The 19,186-nt window shown below is 43.1% G+C and overlaps 2 protein-coding genes across 4 annotated transcripts in view; both read right to left on the reverse strand.

Annotated features, from left to right (window-relative positions):
* LOC135169795 (uncharacterized) overlaps positions 1–2,425 on the reverse strand; it is a 57,613-nt gene extending 55,188 nt beyond the window's left edge. Inside the window, exon 1 of the mRNA XM_064135093.1 lies at positions 2,416–2,425. Within this exon, the coding sequence (XP_063991163.1) occupies positions 2,416–2,418 (3 nt within the window). The 5' untranslated portion in view covers positions 2,419–2,425. The remainder of the gene's footprint in view (positions 1–2,415) is intronic.
* LOC135169869 (uncharacterized) overlaps positions 1–2,651 on the reverse strand; it is a 74,284-nt gene extending 71,633 nt beyond the window's left edge. For all 3 annotated transcript variants that reach the window (XR_010300260.1, XR_010300259.1, XM_064135258.1), the window contains exon 1: positions 2,461–2,651. The gene's annotated coding sequence lies outside the window, so the exon portion shown is untranslated. The remainder of the gene's footprint in view (positions 1–2,460) is intronic.
* Positions 2,652–19,186: the final 16,535 nt, after the last annotated feature.

Here is a 19,186-nt window from a genome sequence, read left to right on the forward strand (position 1 = left end):
TAGCAGACGGGCCCCATCACTTATGTCTGTTGTAGCAGACGGGCCCCATCACTTATGTCTGTTGTAGCAGACGGGCCCCATCACTTATGTCTGTTGTAGCAGACGGGCCCCATCACTTATGTCTGTTGTAGCAGACGGGCCTCACTACTTGTGTCTGTTGTAGCAGACGGGCCCCATTACTTGTGTCTGTTGTAGCAGACGGGCCTGATTACTTGTGTCTGTTGTAGCAGACTGGCCTGATTACTTATGTCTGTTGTAGCAGACGGGCCTCATTACTTGTGTCTGTTGTAGCAGACGGGCCTCATTACTTGTGTCTGTTGTAGCAGACTGGCCTGATTACTTATGTCTGTTGTAGCAGACGGGCCTCATTACTTGTGTCTGTTGTAGCAGACGGGCCTCATTACTTGTGTCTGTTGTAGCAGACGGGCCCCATTACTTGTGTCTGTTGTAGCAGACGGACCTCATTACTTGTGTCTGTTGTAGCAGACGGGCCTCATTACTTGTGTCTGTTGTAGCAGACGGGCCCCATTACTTGTGTCTGTTGTAGCAGACGGGCCTGATTACTTGTGTCTGTTGAAGCAGACTGGCCTGATTATTTATTTTTACCTGTTTCACTTTACTCTATCACCTTTGAGTTATTTCAGGATGAATGAATGTGTGTATGTGTCAAAATGAATTATATACGCTTATTTTTGCATAATGCATGTAATAATTTCGAAAGCTTTCGAAAAACTGCAATCTTGTGAAGTTTGAATTTTTGGTAGTTGCTTTTAAACTAGTTGCTAGTAGTTGTCTGCAGACAAGTAATTTGAAAAAGTAGTTGCTTGTTATTTTCATTGAATGACATTCTCATTTAAATGTTTTTCTTCTCTTTTCTAATTTGAGGAAATCTCTGTGTTGAGTTGTTTTCAGATACTGTACCCATAACGGAAATTTTCAAGTGAACCATTCTGCTGTTTCAGAAAATGAACAATGAAAGTTCGAGTCAAATACTGACATTCACACCCTTAATGAATAAGTCAATTAAGAACACTTTATTCCTCTTGCTCAACATAACCCATTGAAAATTGTAACAAACACTTTCGATAAATTATGATTGTATAGAATCAAACAAATATTAATCGGCTGTTCTTTAGCGTTGATTTCTGGGAGGTTTTAGCTAAAGAACAGACTGGGGCCCTCCCTATGTGAGATCTTGCAACGCTTAAATTTTTCAGTTTGTCATAAATTAAAGCAACAAATCCTAGGGTTGTAATACCTCAAATAGTCCCTGGTGTGATTGCCGGGGCGGCAATCTTTTTGCGGAGGGGAGTAGTGTTACGTATCCCCCTTCGAAGACTTATTCATTTGTCTATGATCTGAACTTCGGGAGAATCACGACTGTCTTTTGGATATAACATTAGTCTTTTGTGTCTCTCTTCGGAGCTCTGACGTGTCACATCGTAATACTCTTTGTAACTAATAAACCGCCCCAAATATTTATCAACCTGTGTCGTCTTTATTCTCCGCTGGATATAACACTATCTAATGTAATACAATAAATTCATCAAAAAAACAAAAGAAAATATACGAGTCTTAATGTCGGGCTAAATAATATTAATGTTCCCGAAAATTCATCTTACAGTCCATAATTCTTAACCCATAATTAATTGATACATTAAATAAATTCTGAAGCGTCATAAACGCAATTAATAACGTAAAAAAAGCCATAAAACATACGGGCTCCGAGAGCTTAATACGTAACAGCTAAAACGACGGACGCGGGATATACTCTATATGGAGGCGCGACCTTGGCGAGAGAAAATACGCGGGAGATTCTCGCGGAGGCGCGTAACATAAACAAATTGAAATTCATACGGAAATGACAACAAATTCTTTGACACTTTTGACAGCGGTGTGTAACCGCAATGGCCTAAGGCACACAAAAAAATAGAATAAACCCGTAGGCGATAAACGCAGATACAACATTCCAGAATAATATCGATAAAAGGCGATAATTCGCAAATAATTCCGATTTATTTGGATTATACGGATAATCCTTCATAAGTTTTAAATTTTGGAATATAAATAAACCAAAAGCCACAAATGTACAAAAGAACTCGAAATTTCAAGAAGGCAGTAACGTAAAATTAAATATATAGGCGACTAGCGCAAAGTATTTCCTTGATACGTGAATATTCTCCCAAATTCCCAAAACATACGTGACATCATCAAGGTCACGAGTATTGCGTCACTCTGGCATGGCTTGCAATTGCTAAGCAATAGGAAAACGTTAAAAGTAAAAAGACGTAACTGCATGATTTTGGCGTTATTTAGGCTCTACCGCACAAAGCAATAATCTCAATAAATTAACCAGAACAATGACTATTACCCTGAGATGAGAATTCAGGACTAGTTATTCTAATCTTTAATTACCATTATTAGACAATGGAAAAACTCACGGTTACGGGTTACACACACCCTCAAACAGTATCCACTGTATTTCTGAGAACAGTTGAAATTCGTCCTCGAAGGGTCCTCAACGGAGTGTCCTGATGATTAGTTGTTCACTCGGTGACTTCTCGATTTCGATTTCCTCTATGAATACCTTTCTTCACTATTGTAACTATTAATTTAATTTACGCTGATGCAACACGTAGTTATGTCGGCGACGTCTGCGTAGAAACTGTTGCTACGCGACAGGTCGGCGCATGGCGACCGACGGGAGCGTAGCGCTCCAGGCGTTATGGCAACGCAGAGTTGGCCTGACAGGTCTCGGCGCGAAAGTTTGAATGTCCGCGTAACTTCAATTTTATCTCCGCGGTCGTATTCACGGGATTTCCGGAGTTAGGAGAAACGTAACTAAATAACTAAACCAAAATAATATTTTCGCGATTTTACTTTATTTTTCTATCGCCCTAATTTTTAACTTAAACGTAAACGACCTTTGGCAATTCACGCGAGATCAACGGTCGTGATTGCTCGCGTGACCTTCCACCCTAAAACTCAACACAAAACCCATCCTACCCCGTAAATCCACTATTTGAGGGGCAGTGTTTCAACTGCTCCTACACATTCTCGCGAAGACAAAAGAAGGGTTTCAATTCAAATAAATGACGTGGCTCGGTAATATTTTGGCCAAAAAAAAAAGTAATAATTCTCCTTGAACCCAATAGCCAAAATCGTAAAACCGCGAGGCGCGTCAATTATCCGCAAAATTTAATAAGCATAATTCCTAATTTTAATTCTCGAAAACGCAACCTAAGTTCACATAACTAATGTTTTCCAAAATCTAATCAACTCAAAGCGCAAAAATATATACAGGGTGTCCCAGAATTGCACGTCCAAACTTTAAACTTAAGTTGGGGGTGAAATTCTGGATCGAAAAGTCCTGAGCGACTTTTTGATCAGACGCACCCTCTTCAACTTATTCAGGGTTGAAGTTGGACGAATCAGGGGCGTGGGATAACCGCTCGCATGACGATGAGAAAAACATGCGAGTGCGGTGGTGTCCCCACCATACGGTACTACTCCCCTGCGGCGGCAGAAAGAGATGACTGGCGCCGGTGGGTAAGAGGAAGGGGAGGGAAATTAAAAAAATGAACACCCGCCCGCTACATAATAGTAGATTATGGCATGAGGACGATAGGTCGAGGATTGTGAGAAGTGTGAAGTTTGCAGCACGAGGCGAGACAAGTCGAAGTCGAGGCGAGCCGGAGGCTTCGCCCCCCCCCCCCCATCAAAAAACCGAAATAGAATCTCATCGAACAGTCGCGGAGAAAACAGTCGCAATCGTCTAGACGATTGCGACTGTTTTCGTTTTCTCTTTCAGCGATTTTCATTTTCTCTTTCAGCGAAGGATAAAAACAATGATCAATCGCTGATGATTTATTCCTCCATCGAATGCCCTTGGTTTCATGCCTTGGCATTAATTACGGGAGGAGTAAATAATTTTTATGCAGCGGCGGGTGTTAATTTTTTTCAATTCCCTCCCCTTTCTCTTACCCGCCGCCGCCAGTCATATCTTTTTGCCGCCGCAGGGGAGTAGTACCGTATGGTGGGGACACCACCACACTCGAACGTGTTCCTCACCATCGTGCGACCGGTTATCCCACGCCCCTGATTCGTCCAACTTCAACCCCGAATAAGTTGAAGAGGGTGCGTCTAATCAAAAAGTCGCTCAAGACTTTTCGATCCAGAATTTCACCCCCAAGTTAAGTTTAAAGTTTGGACGTGCAATTCTGGGACACCCTGTATATCGGATTCCCTAAAAATAATTAATTTCATTAAATTCCTTATTCCTAATTTTGAATCGGTTAGTCTCTCTCTCTCTCTCTTTTTTTTACTCACAAAAATTAAGGTTAGCCTAGACCTCAAAGGGATTCCTTCAGAATTCCTTACACAACACAAAACTTCGTCTGAAAATGGCATTCCTAATGTAGATGACAAAGCAAATATACAGGGTGCTCGGCAGGTTAAGGTAGCTGGTGAACAGGCATGTTTTGGGGGTGATTCTGAGCAGAAAAGTCCTTTTCCACTTTCGCTCGGACGCACCCCTGCAGAGATATGGGGGTGCAAAGAACGGCCAATGGGGCGCGAGCATTGCGCGGCTCTCCGTCTGTGTGCCGCCGGTAAGCAGTGTGCGTGCTTGCTCTTCTCCTCGGGCGGACGTTCCATTCCGCTAGTGAGTGAGAGTGAGAGAGAGAGAGGGCGAAAGATATTTCAAGAGAATCCTTTCGGAGGAGTGGCGAGGGGGGCGCTGGGGTGATTAAAAACCGATTATTATTTACATCAGTATTATTTATTACGAGACCGCCAGTGCGCTTCGCGCGCCGAATTTGAATTTATTTCGAAGTATAACATGTAATATTTTCGATGGTGACTTATCATAACGATGAAACGAAACTACCTCATTTTCGGGCAACATGAACAATTCCATAAATTCTACTAATTGATTGTTTAAGTCACCATCGAAAATATTACATGTTCTACTTCGGAATAAATTCAAATTCGGCGCGCTGGCGATCTCGTCCACTATGAACTCGAACGACCAATAAGGAAAAAGTCTTACGCATGAAGTTAGCCAATGTCTTACGTAGCTAACTTAATTTATGTGCTTCTCCTTTAATAAATAGGAAAATACAAGATTCTGAAAACCGCGGGCATCCCCCTTGACATTCTGGAGATAATTGTTTAAATATTAATTATCTCATGATGCAGTAGGCCTACACTATTTTGTCAAGAGATCTTGTTTGGGGATTGTCTAATTTAGGGTGGATGTAGGTGGAATTTGAGGTGGAGGATCCTTTAGCATTGAACCGGGTGGAAAAAGTCACTAAATGTTGAATTTTCTCTAAAAGTTTATTGGGGTCATGTGCCACCAAAGTCGAGGGTTTACACTGAATTTCACACCTAAAACCGTTGATATACAAATGATATTTAGATAAATGTTTAACACACAATTAATAAGCACTGTTGAATAACTAGATGTGGCTAATTAGGCCGTTTATCTCTGAAGGAGATGTACTTGGTGATGTGACCACTTAGTATCAAAAGTGGAGATTTTCTGAAGGTTGATTAACGTTACCGCTCTCGATGAGGATCTACGATAGACTGGGTGGATTTGTCGTACTTCCGAGGTCAGCTTGGGGGTCTAGAGACCCGAGGTGTCGCTGCTGACCTTTTGGCCTGACCGGGGACTTAATTACAATATGGCGCTAAATCTTTACGTTTCAAACATCCCGGGGGCAATTCAACGTAAGGAATGTTGAATTATTCGAAGTCAGCTGATCCTCTGGGAGTTGTTGGATGTCATCTAGTTGTAGTGCTGGGTGTTGTTGTTTCTGCTGTTGGACTGCTAATTGCTTGAGGGAGGCGTAAATTCCTTCGAGCTGTGACTTCTTCTTTGTTGATGGTTGTTTGTTGTCTGTAAGGGGAAGGGCAGGGTGAGAGACGTCTCATTTGTCAAGTAATTTGAATAATTAAGCAACATGATACTTAGCTCTCTGTCCTGTGATTCCTGGAGGTCCCCTTGTTGTTCCTCTGGAGGTTCTTCTGCTGGTAGTAGGTCTTTTGGTAGAAGACAGAGTTTGGCGATTGGTCTGTCAAACTCTGCGTAAGTTACCCGTACGTACATGAAGCTCTAATAGTTGTTCATTGGTGGATTCCTTTACGGCCGATAAAAAAATCTTCGTTGAACAACTTGTGCATTTGACTGGCCCAGATAATATCCAACCAAATGCTGTGCGTTGACCAACTACTGCTGTTCGTCTAGACTTGATGATTTGACTCTCGATGATCCGCCCATAATAATCTGCTCCTATGATGATGTCGATCGGTCCAGGTCTGAGATATTGAGGATCGGCTAGTTGAAGATTCTCTAGTGAGCCGATGTCTGCTAGTGTACATGAGAATGATGGCAATGTAGTCGTCAATTTCTTCAGTACGTGGGCGCTGATTGTGATGTGCCTCTGCCCCTGAATTGATTGAAGAATGACACTCACTACACCCTGAGTGATACCTGAATTGATTCCGCCAATTGCTACTAATTCTGTTGATGATGGCCTTCTCTTGAGTTGCAGTTGCTGTGCTAATTGATCAGTGATGAAGGATAGCTCTGGTCCTTGATCAATTAGCGCTCTTGCTTTCACCATGAATCCTCTAGGTGAATGTGCTCTGAGTCTAGCGGTGGCGAGTAATACCGCTTGCTGATCTTCTTCTGGATGATGTACTGTGTAGATTTCTGTTGACCTCTCATTGATCCTCTGAGTGCTGATCTCTGATGATGCTGATGATGTACTGAGTCCTGTGAATGTAGAGGACCAATGAGAGAGTGAATGATTCTGTTTAGTATATTAAATCATTCACTCACTGGTTGAGGTGCCTGGCTTTGGTCTCTCATCATTTGTCTCCGTTGATCTGACTCCAGCTCCAACCGCTGGCGCCGTTGTCCATGAGCTGCCTTTGTGGATGAGTATGTGATGGTCTCTGTTACACTCGTGGCACGTCTTCGTTGATTTGCACTTCGGCTTACGATGAGGACCCAAACACCTGAAGCACAATTCCTTGTTGACGACGAACTCATTCCTCTTCACTGGGATGAGCGTCTTGAACAGGGGACACAATGCGATAAAGTGCCTGCCATTACAGTATGCACAGTTCGTCTTGGGGAGCAATTTCTCCGTTGAGTGGCTCTCTGGTTGTTGAGTCGTCGTCTATCCACTCTTGATGTTGTTGATGAGCTTCTTAGTTGCTGGACCGCTCTCCTGATGATCCTTGAGGCTAGCCCCTGCGTTGAGGGCTCTCCCATAAGCCTCGAGGAAGTCTACAAACTCTTGTAGACTAGGAAAGTCCTTGGAAGTTCCCAGTTTAACTTCCCACTGCTTGAGAGTGTCCACATCCAGTGATCGTCTCAGAATGTGGGCGAAGAATTGCTCGGTGATGTTCTCTGCTTCTAATCCTGGAACATCCTTCAGTTGGTCGAGGGTCTCGACCACTGCTGAGGCTCTGGATCCGAGGCTTTCTGCGGTGGCCTTGCTGATGTGCTGCAAATCTAACACTTTGTTAAACAATGTCTGAGCCACTAACCTTGGATCCTCGTATCTCCTGACTAGTTATTGCCACGCTTTCTCGTAGCTCGCTGGTTGAGTGTTAAAGGTAGCTAAGAGCTCTGCTGGTAGTCCTTTCAAGAAGGTCTTTAGCCACATGAGTTTTTTGACGGGGGGAATGGTGTCGTCATTTCCTACCATCGTCAGGAAAGACTCGCTAAATTCCCTCCACTCCTCTTTCTTCCCGTCAAAAGGCTTGATTTTCAGAGTCCCTAGTTGATGGGCGTACGTTGAATCTTGAGCTCTGGATGCATCCCGAACGTTGATAATTTGGCCTCTGATTTGACACATTAAAGTTAAGCAGCCTCGTTTAAAGCGGGATGCTTCATCGTATTCCTAGCTCTCATGGTACTCGTGCTCTTCTGGCAAAGAATCTATTAGTTGATCGTTAATTTTATTGAGCTCTGCCCACTCAGACTACTTCTCAGACCACTTCTCTAATGATGTGAGCCTTTGATTTAAGCATCCTTATTTTGCTGCGTTGAGATGCTGTGATTTCCTGGTTGGCTGCTCCGACGTCTGATTGTCTGGTCTTAATTGATCCTGTGGGGACAGGTATCTCTCTCATGGTGACTTCCACATTGAGAGAGTCATGTGGTCCTGCCAATTTAATCTCCTCAGTCGCATCTGCCCATGAGCACGACTCTTGTTGAGTATCCTTTGGTGAGATGGTTGGGCTGTCAGTGGGTTCATTGATGTCGCTCATGTTGAAGGCCTGCCTTACCGATCCGTTGATAAGTGTCTGTGGTTACCGACCGTTGACAATCTGACGTCGGTTTGTTATCGACAGCGCTACGATCGCCACCTGTTGCTGGAGCTGCGTGGCCCAAGTATTGGGTCTCCGCGAAGGCACTCGAACACTCCCGATTAGTTCCGAACACTTGAGGAATTTGTGTGTTGATCTACCACTGACCTTGTCCTTTGTTTGTAAGGTAAAAGTGCTCGACGGCTAATCCCTCGTTGTTTATCCTACGTTGGAGTCCTTGTTGCCACTCGTGTGACCCTCGAATCTTCTAGAACACGAGGCGTCTAATTTTTCACACGCGCACTTCACTTAAAATTTCACACCCACGATCCGGCTCGAAGGACCAATGCAAAGAGGATAGACCAAAGTAGAGGCTCAGTTCTGGGGGTTTGACTGACGCCAGTTTCTCCACGTTACCGACACGATTTCACCCCCGAGGAGACGGGGCGCCACGAGTCCTACTGGGGTATCTGCATATCGGCCAAGCGGGGGGGTTCCGTTCGTACTTGTTCAACTGTACAAATGATCAACTGTACACAGAATTTTCAGACGGTGAGAGCACCACTGTGTAGGGATTCAACTGTCGAGAGAAAAAGCTAGGCTGTACATGTGGACCCAGCGCCACATGTACAGCCTAGCTTTTTAGAATTTTAGAATTTTCAAACGGTGCTCTCACCGTTTGAGAATTCTGTGTACAGTTGATCATTTGTACAGTTGAACAAGTACCAACGGAGCCCCCCACGCTTGGCCGATATGCAGATACCCCAGTAGGACTCGTGGCGCCCCGTCTCCTCGGGGGTGAAATCGTGTCGGTAACGTGGAGAAACTGGCGTCAGTCAAACCCCCAGAACTGAGCCTCTACTTTGGTCTATCCTCTTTGGACCAATGTTTGGGGAGTTGCTGAGTTTAGGGTGGATGTGGGAGGAAATTGAGGTGAAGGATCCAATGATTGAGGATGAACCGGGTGGAAAAAGTCTATTAAATGTTGAGGTTTCTATAAAAGTTTATTGGGGCCACGTGCCACCAAAGTCGAGGGTTTTACACTGATTTTCATAATTGAACCGGTGATGTACAAAATAATAGTTCAATGAATGTCCGAATCACAATTAATAATCACTGTTGAATAACTTATAAACTTAGCTAAATATGCCGTTTATCTCTGAAGGAGATGTACTTGTCGATGTACTCGGTGATGTACTCGATCACGAAGGGAGATTTTCTAAGGTTGATTAGCGTTACCGCTCTCGATGAGGATCTACGATAGACTGGGGTGAGTTTTCGTACTTCCGGGGTCAGCTCGGGGGTCTAGTGACCCGAGGTGTCGCTGCTGACCTTTTGGCCTGACCGGGGGACCTAATTACGATTTGGCGCTAAACCTTCACGTTTCAAACAGACCTTTCTTGTTGTAAATTAAATTTACAATAAAAAAGCTCTCTTGACAAAATAGTGTAGCCCTACTGCATCATAAGATAATTAACATTTAAACAATTATCCCCGGAATGCCAAGGGGGACGCCCGCGGTTTTCAGAATCTTGTATTTTAATAAATAATACTAATGTAAATAATAAACGGTTTGTAATCACCCCAGCCCCCCCCCCCGAAAGCATTGTCTTGAAATATCTTTCCCCTCTCTCTCTCTCACTCTCACTCACTAGCGGAATGGAACGTCCGCCCGAGGAGAAGGAGAAGCACGCACACTACTGACCCGCGGCACACGGACGGAGAGCCGCGCAATGCTCGCGCCCCATTGGCCGTTCTTTGCACCCCCATATCTCTGCGGGGGTGCGTCCGAGCGAAAAGTGGAAAAGGACTTTTCTGCTCAGAATCACCCCCAAAACATGCCTGTTCACCAGCTACCTTAACCTGCCGAGCACCCTCTATTTGTTGATACCATAATTCAAACATTGGACTAGGAAGCTTCCCTAAGGACCAGGGCTATAAAACCAACAGTAATTGATAAAAAATTACTCAAGGGGTCGTGGTGGTTCCCTGTGGATCCCACTCACGAATCGTGATCTTCTTACCGGTTCATCGCCCTACACTCGACCGACACCAATCACTCACCGGGCTCGACTGTCCTCACTTAGTCCCGATACTCGACTGACCGAATTCGCCCATGGAATGCCTTCAGCGAGTTTTCTAACCTCGAAAACTAAATGAAATGGTCCCAAAAACTGTGCCGTCCGACACCACTGTTTTGGCGAACCCCTCTCCGCCGCCCCTTGCCCAGGGCGACGGCATGATAACTCTATACACAAGAACCCACACACTAGAAATTAATTACGTTCCCTTACGGCACTGAAATGAGAAAATAATTATTTCTAAACCACTACCTCTTACCCACCGGTCCCAAACACTCACCTGTGGCTGATTAGCCACGTGCTCGTAAGTCGACCGGCGACGACCGTGAACAATCCACCGAAAAGCCTCACTCACGCTTCACCGCGTCCAACACTCCCTTATGGTGATCTCCAAGTTCTTTGGCCGATGTCACGTCTCGCAGAGGTTGCGCATTCTTCCTTTTTTTTCCTCCTCACACATATTCAGCTCCTTGAAACTACTGTCCGATAGCTCCCCAGATACCGTCACATCCTAGGTAGCGCTGATAGCAGCAAGCTCAGTCCCACTTGATAGTATGTAGATTTGAATAAGCGCCAGAGTCATTGTGCGTATTAGCAGAAAAAATAAAGAAAAAACGATAATTTGTTTCAATTTAGTATATTATAAAAATTAAAATTAAGTGCTTATCTTAGCTAAATGCATTGTTTAATGGGGGACCTGGAATGGTGGGGATCGTGCGGGGGGGCGAGCAGGTCCAGAAAAAAATACATTCATCACCTGTCACCACAGGTCACTTTTCATTTTGTCACAAAAAACTCGTCACTCAAACATGGTTATAAGAAAGCAACTGAGCGGTTCTGCGGACAATAGACAATAGTTGAGCGGTCGAGAATAATTAACTGGCCCGATATGAGCAATACCGAAAAAACTGGTAATGAGCGGGTCGAATGTTCCAGAAAGTTCGAATGCACAGCTGAACGGTATACTGGAAATACGTGTTGCAATTTACACTCCCCGAAAACGAATGACCGAACGATTAGCCCGATCGATGGAATTGCTCCGAATTCCAATGCCACGTGATCTTTGGTGGGGCTATTATCCTATGCAGGCTAATAGCGAGCTGTGTCCAGGAAGTGGTGCTCTGAAACCAAAGGTATACGAATTAGTCCCAAGGTGACGATCGATTTGTTTTCATGGTTGTCTAACGGTGAGCGGTATGTAAGTGTGTGAGTGCACACCTGCCGAAAGGCAGAAATTCCAACATTCTCCCCGGCGGTCAGCAACTCAGGAGTTGCTGTCGAGAACCTTCATGAGCTGTAACGACAAGCAAAGGGATCAAAACGTTCGCGGAGTGCACGTTGAGTTTATCACCCTGTAGCTGTCCGAAGAGCCCATCCTTGATCTGCTGGCCAAGCCTGGAAACATCCGAGACGTTCGGGGTCGTAAATCCCGTCCGGTCCGGTTGTCTCCATCTCCACGGTAAACGTCACCGTTCAATCCGGGTCGTAAATCCATCAGGGTTGACGAAGTCCAGGTGAAGAGCCAAGGGGCTGACGAGCCGTAGAGTCGACGTGGTCCTAGGTCCCCGATGTTGTTACTAGCAAGAGCAGGAGCTTCGCGATGGGGCGCGTTAACGTTGCCTGAGCGGTCCGGAGCGTGACTACTCGCGTAAGCCCATCCTTGCCAGGGTGTAGAGTGGTCACTCGGGCGAGAGGCCACTTCGATGGAAGGAACCTCTCCTCCGTGAGTAGGACCAAGGAGCCGACCTTCATGTCATGAGTCGGATGGCACCACTTGGATATCGCCTGAAGACGTTGGAGGTATCCCGTGGACCATTTCTTCCAGAACCCTTGGAGTTTCTGCTGAATGAGCTGTTATCGGGAGAGTCTCGAGACGTTGAGATTCTCCAGCGATGGTTCTGGAAGAGTCGTGGGAGCCTGACCGATGACGAAGTGTCCTGGGGTCAAGGCTGAGCAGTCGTCAGGATCGTCCGTGAGCGGTTCCAGGTCGCCGTGAGTTGAGAACTGCCTCAACTTGGGCGAATAACGTGGTGAGCTCCTCGAAGGTGAACAGATCCTCGCCGATTGTCCGGGTGAGATGGAACTTCACCGAATTTACCGCCGCCTCTCATTTGTCCATTGGGTCCCATCGTTGATGAGGAGCTGAGCGAGCTGTCGAGACTGAGATGACCCTGCTGAGAAGAGTTTCCTGAGTACCATGTCCGCGCCGATGAAGGTGGTACCGCAGTCGCTGAACAAGGAGTGAGCGGTCTCACGCCGACTTGAGAAGCGCATGTACGCCGCGATGAATCCGTCAGCCGAATAGTCCGACACGACCTCGAGATGAACCGCCGAGGTGGTCATGCAGACGAAGATGGGCAGCCAGCCTCTTCCATGCTCTTCACCTATGCATAAGATGCGGCGGAAAGCGAAAGTTAGATGGGAGGTTTTCCTGTCCGCATGCACCGATATACATGTTGATAGGGACGGTATCAAGGGGCGCTAGGAATTCGCGCGTAGGGCGCAGATAGTCGATACCATTGACTAGACGGCTGCCTAGAGCAGAGTGTAAAATGGCCAGAAAGCTGATTAAACTTCTGGGCCAATGAGGACCGTCTAGCGGCAATAAAAGTCAACTCCAGTTTATTGAATTTATTTTATTTATTTTATTTGCTTTCTCTACATGGATCTAGAAAATCAATATACTTGTAACGAACATTTGAGGACATCCGTTCGAGCGACGCTCCGCCAGGACAACAAAACCCTGCGACGTCCCAAAAATCGGTGGATTTGTGAGTAGAAGGAGAGAAAGAGAGAGAGTCTAGTAAAGTTTTTTTGTGCCTCCAGTTTTTACGGTCCTCTTATAAGTAAAATGAATTACCTTTGTTTTTTCAGGGCATAGTTCAAGGCCTATGCCATCTAAGTTTTCGTTGAGTGCTTCGAGGGCGTCCTCAAGTTTGATGAAACTCTGATTTATATTGTGACCTCGAAAGTAGACAGCCGTGTCATCAGCAAACTGAGAAATGATTACATGTCGAGGAGCATTTCTGCATATATCTAACACATAAATTGACTACAGAAGCGGGGTCAATATCCCTCCTTGTGGGACTCCTTGGGACAAGTACCTCATTTCTTGTAATTGCGATACGTACATTTTCGAATGATTCATAATGAATCTAATGGATCGAAGTAGATTAGGTGGACACCTCAAGCGAGTTAGTTTTTTTAGTAATATGTCACAGTTCACATTGTCAGAAGCGTCTTTTACATCTCAAAATGCCGCCAGTGTATCTTGCTGTGCAGTGTAAGGAATTCTGAAGAAATCCCTTTAAGGTCTGGGAAAAACACTAATTTTTTGTGAGTTAGCAGAGAGACCGACCGAGTCGGAGTTTGGGAACATTTAGAGAGAAAGATTTAATTAACTATTTTTTGGGGAATCCGATATTAATAATAGTTATCTATATTTTTACGTTTTAAGTTTAGGTCGGTTCCGAAAGTAATAAGAGTATTAGTTTTGACTAAGTTTTACGTTTTTTTTTGAGAATTAGAAGATCCAACAGGATGGAGAATTTATATTTATTAAGTTTTGCGGGTATTGGACGCGCCTCGGGGTTTTATAATTTTGGCTTAATTAGGTTATTGGATTCAAGGAACATTATCGCGTTTTGGGTCGAAACATTACCGAGCTATGTGATTTTGTTTATTTGAGACTCTTCTTTTGTTTTCGCGGAAACGTGTAGGTGCAGTTGAGATACTGCCGCTCAAATAAGTGGATTTACGGGGTAGGATGGGTTTGTTTTAGGAATTGGGTGGAAGGTCACGCGACCAACTAAGACCGTTGCTTTCGCGTGAATTGCCAATGGTCGATTTACGTTTAAGTTATAGTTAATATTTGGGCGATCGAAATAGTATATGAATCGCGAAAATATTATTTTTTTTCTTAGTTATTTAGTTACGTTTCTCCTAACCCCGGAGATCCCGAGAATACGGTCGCGGAGATAAAAAGTGAGTCTTGCGGAACTTCAAATGTTCGCGCCGAAATCGGTTATTACCGGCCGTAGGCCAAATCTGCGTTACCATAGCGCTTGTACCCCCCTTGTGCCCCCCCTTGCTAGGTGTACGGTTTAGCGCATGTCGCCATGCGCTAAACCGTCACCTAGCAAGGGGGGGCTCCGTTTGTACTTGTTCAACTGTACAAATGATCAACTGTACAGAGAATTTTCAAACGGTGAGAGCACCACTGTGCAGGGATTCAACTGTTGAAAGAAGAAGCTAGGCTGTACATGTGGACCCAGCGCCACATGTTCAGCTTAGCTTTTTGTTTGCGGTTTGAACCGTTTGAAAATTCTTTGTACAGTTGATCATTTGTACAGTTGAACAAGTACAAACGGAGCCCCCCCCCTAGCAATAGTAGCTGCGCAGACTTCGACAGGACAATCGCGTGTTGCTTCTGGGCGAATCTAAAGTTATTAGTTTAATAGTGAATAGTGATAATTAATTGAAGAGTTGTGATCGAGTCGTCATCAAGCGAACTTCCGATCATCAGGACACCATTGAGGACCCATCGAGGCCGAGTCCACATTCCTCTCGAAATACAGTTAAGACTGTCTCAGGGGGCATGTACGCCGTAATTGTGAGTCTTTTTCATTGTTCATAATGATTATTAGATATTAGAATAATTCACCCTGGATTTTTATCTCAGGGTAATATTTTGCGTTTCGTTTCGTTTATTGACATTTTGCTCTGTGCGGTAGAGCCTAACTCATGCATTTACGCCTTTTGCGTTTTTACGCTTTTCTTATTGCTTGGGAATTATTAACCCCCATGCCATGCCAGGGTTACGCAATACTCGTGACCTTGAGGATGTTACGCATTTTTTGTGAATTTGGGTTGAGTATTCACGTATGGATGAAATAGTTTGCGCTAGTCGCCTATATATTCGATTTTGCGTTTACTGCCTTCCCGAATTTCCGAGTTTTTGTGCCTTTGTCTTTTGGTCTATTTATATTCCAAAAAATAAGTTTCATTACGGATTATCCGTATATTCCAAATTAATTTGGAATTACCTGCAAATTATTGCCTTTTATCAATATTCTTCTGGAATATCGTGTTTGCGCCATCGCCTATGGATTTATTCTATTTTTGTGCCTTAGGCCCTTGCGACTACACTTCGCTGACAAAAAGTGTCAAACGATTCGTCGTTTTCCGTACGAATTTAAGTTCATCCACGTTACGCGCCTTCGCGAGAATCTCCCGCGTTTTTTCTCTCGCCAAAGTCGCGCCTCCGTATAGTGTACACTTGCATGCATAACTCTGCGTACAGCGCTAAAAAATTCGAAAAACTAACTTTAAACGCAAATTTCTCAGGAAATTTGACACGTATCTAACCAAGCTTGATTTCAATTCATTATTTATTGATTTCAGTAAGTAAATAAAAATATAAATTTTATTTTATTCAGATAATTATAGTTTAAATTCATTTTTTTTGAAAACCATATCAAAAAAAGCAACTGCAAAAGTCTGCGTACAGAAAGGTATTTTTAAAGAAATTAATGTCCTACGACTCTCTAATATCTAGTGGGATATCCTTTTCTCTTTAGTACTTCAATAAGACGCCTGGGCATTGAATCCACAAGTTTCGCTGTATCTTCTGGCGCAATTTTTCCCCATTCCTGCATTATAATATCCTTAAGCATTTTTTTTGATGTTATGGCGTGTTTTCGGATTCTACGCTCAAACAAGTCTCACAAATGTTCAATGGGATTTAGGTCCGGAGATTGAGGAGGCATTCGCAACTGGTTTTTTACATTGTACAAAAGCCAGAGCTTGACATTTTGCGCGGTATGTTTGGGGTCATTATCTTGTTGGAACCGAAAATCTTGTTCCATCCCCAGTTGCCGAACACTTTGCAGAAGATTATCTTTCAAAATTTGTATATATAGTCTCTGGTCCATTATGGAGTCAATAAATGTAAGTTTTCCAACACCGTTGGCTATTTCCTTATAGCATGTTTTACACTTGGTACCATATTCTCTTTTTCATACGCCTTTTCCGTCTTTCTCCATACCAGTTTCTTACCTTTTATCCCAAAGATGCAAAACTTGCTCTCATCCGTAAAAATAATACTATTCCAAAATTCTGGGGGTTTTGAAACGTATTCATTTGCAAAATCCATGCGCTTCTGCCTATTTATCTCCGAAATATATGGCTTCTTACGGGCTACTCGGCTATCATATCCAGCTTTTTTTTAAATTCTACGGATTGTATCGTCAGAAACAACTTTCGAATACCTTTGCTCCACCTCTAATTTCAGTTGATGAGCAGTCATCCTTGGATTTTGCTGAACTAGTTGTACGACACGCTTGTTTTCGCGGTTTGTTAAAAGAGTTGGACGACCAGCACGTGGTTTTGATAAGATGGATCCAGTTGAAATGTAATTAGTTACCACCTTATGTACCGATGAATGAGTTCGGCCTACTATTTTTCCAATTTCCCTTAATGTTTTGCCCTCAACATGTAGTTTTACGATAATTCTTCTTTCATCAGTGCCAATTTCCTTGCCTTTTTTTTCCATGGCTGTTTTAAAATGATCTTACTTCTGCAATCACTTGAAACACAATAAAATAGTTATTCTAAAGTCGCACAAGTGACTGAGAAAAAAGCTAAACTAACGGTAGTCGCAAATTGCTATTCTTGTGCTGCTGTACGCAGAGTTTTGCGTGCATGAATTTTCATGATGTCGACGAATAATTCCCGTTAAAATGGAGATGTATGTATTATGGTTCTAAAAAGGTATGTTTATGCAATATATATATATTTTTTATATAAAACAAATTCAAAAGTTTCTGAATACATATCCTAGTTCGTGAGAAATTCGCGTTTAAAGTTAAGTTTTCGAATTTTTTAGCGCTGTACGCAGAGTTATGCGGGCAAGTGTATATCCCGCGTCCGTCGTTTTAGCTGCAATGTGTTATGCTCTCGGAGCCCGTATGTTTTATAAATTATATTGCATTAGAATTTTTCGTTATTAATTGCCTTTATGACGCCTTGAAATTTGTAATTCGAATTTATAGAATGTATCGAGTATCAGTAATGAGTTCGGAATTATAGACTGTTAGAGTATTTTCGGGTAAATGAATAGTATTTAACCCAACGTTAGGATCATTATATTTCTTTAGTTATTTTATGCGGTTTTTTTTTTATGATTAATGAATTAGAGTAAACGGATAAAAGCAGTTTGGGTCTCTCTCTGCGTACGATACGCCTACGTTCTTTAAAATAAATAGAATAATGAATAATTTATAGGATCTATCTCTCTCTCATAAAAATTATTGAGGTATTTAGTTTTGCGTTTCTTATTAAAATTGGGATTATACTTGCGTTATTATTACCAAGATTTGGAATATTGTAGAAATGTGTATTTTGAGTTATTATTGTCGGAAACTGAAGAATATAGTTTCATAGAGAAATATTAAGAATGTGTTGGGTTTTGAATTTATTGAATTAATAACCCTATGACCAGCATACCCCGAACCACCCCTCTCTCCTCAACCTACATCCTGAGCAGCGTGAGCAACTACCACCTTTCCCTTGACCCTTTAGTTTTAAGTTATAGAGTTTACGTTTTAGTTAGAGTTTTTAGTCCGTCGTCGTGAATTATCCGCTTTGGTTAGGTTTTCGGTTTGTTGTTTTCCGTCGAGACAAAAAAACAACTGGCGCCCTTCAGAGCATTTGTTCTGTTTTTAGAACGTCAAGGGAAAAGGGCGGGTTAACTGGTGAATTTTTAGATGAGAAAACTCTACCACGTTACAGCAGATAAGCCTTGACTAATTTTTAGGGTAATATTTGTTAGGTTTTTCAGACATGATACATTTTTTCGGAAACTTGTCTATGTATTTTGTAGAATTCTTTTATGCTCCATCCATCAATCGAGTCTGTTTTGAATCATCGTTTCAAGCAATTTACAGCCACAAGATGACAATGAAATGGGTCTCACTGACACTATCTTGTTTGGGTATGAAGTGGGTAAAGTATTATGTCCATTCCTCAGAAAAATCTCCAATGGCATAGAGCTCGTTAAAGATGTCTAATAATATTAATCTATTTTTGCCGGATAGTTTTTTCAGCACCTAGTAATCGATTCGATCACCACCTGGAGAGCTTTCCTGATTACTTGACTCTACGGCAACATTGAGTTCTGTGTAGTAGAAGCTTTCTGATAAAAATACATTTTCTCCAGAAGGAGGCATCCAATCGGGATCCGTGGTTCAACGCTGCTTCAATTTTGTCGACCCACTGGCCATTTTCAGATGTATTGTTATTCCCTATTTTTACTCATGTATTATTGAAAATTCGGCATTTATTCCAGATGTAGTTCATGTTAGTTCTGCTCTCTAGTCAGTCTAGGAATGAAATAGAGTCCTTTTTTTCTGGAATAATTTTTTAGTAACAGCCACTAGTTTTTGATATTCAATAAGATCGCACAGATTGTACGTGTAATTCCATTTTTCGGAAGCTCCTCTCCTTAGTCGTTTAGTTTTGTTACACTGCGCATCCCACCAAGCTATAGGATTTTTTAGCGGTTTTCCTTTTTTTCGATTTCATTTCGCGTCTCATGATTATTGACGTGTGTATTCCTTTTTTTCTCATTCTTGCTCCGTCGTAACTTCCTACGGGTGACCTGAGTGATGCCGTCTCTAATAGTGTTCAAAATCTCGCGGTCAATCGCCAGGGTGACCACGACCAATCACCTCTGACCACTGTAACGAGAGGTCACGATCGATCTCGGGATCGTT

The sequence above is a fragment of the Diachasmimorpha longicaudata genome, chromosome 15, assembly GCF_034640455.1.
Source record: "Diachasmimorpha longicaudata isolate KC_UGA_2023 chromosome 15, iyDiaLong2, whole genome shotgun sequence".
NCBI classification, from domain to species: Eukaryota; Metazoa; Arthropoda; class Insecta; order Hymenoptera; family Braconidae; genus Diachasmimorpha; species Diachasmimorpha longicaudata.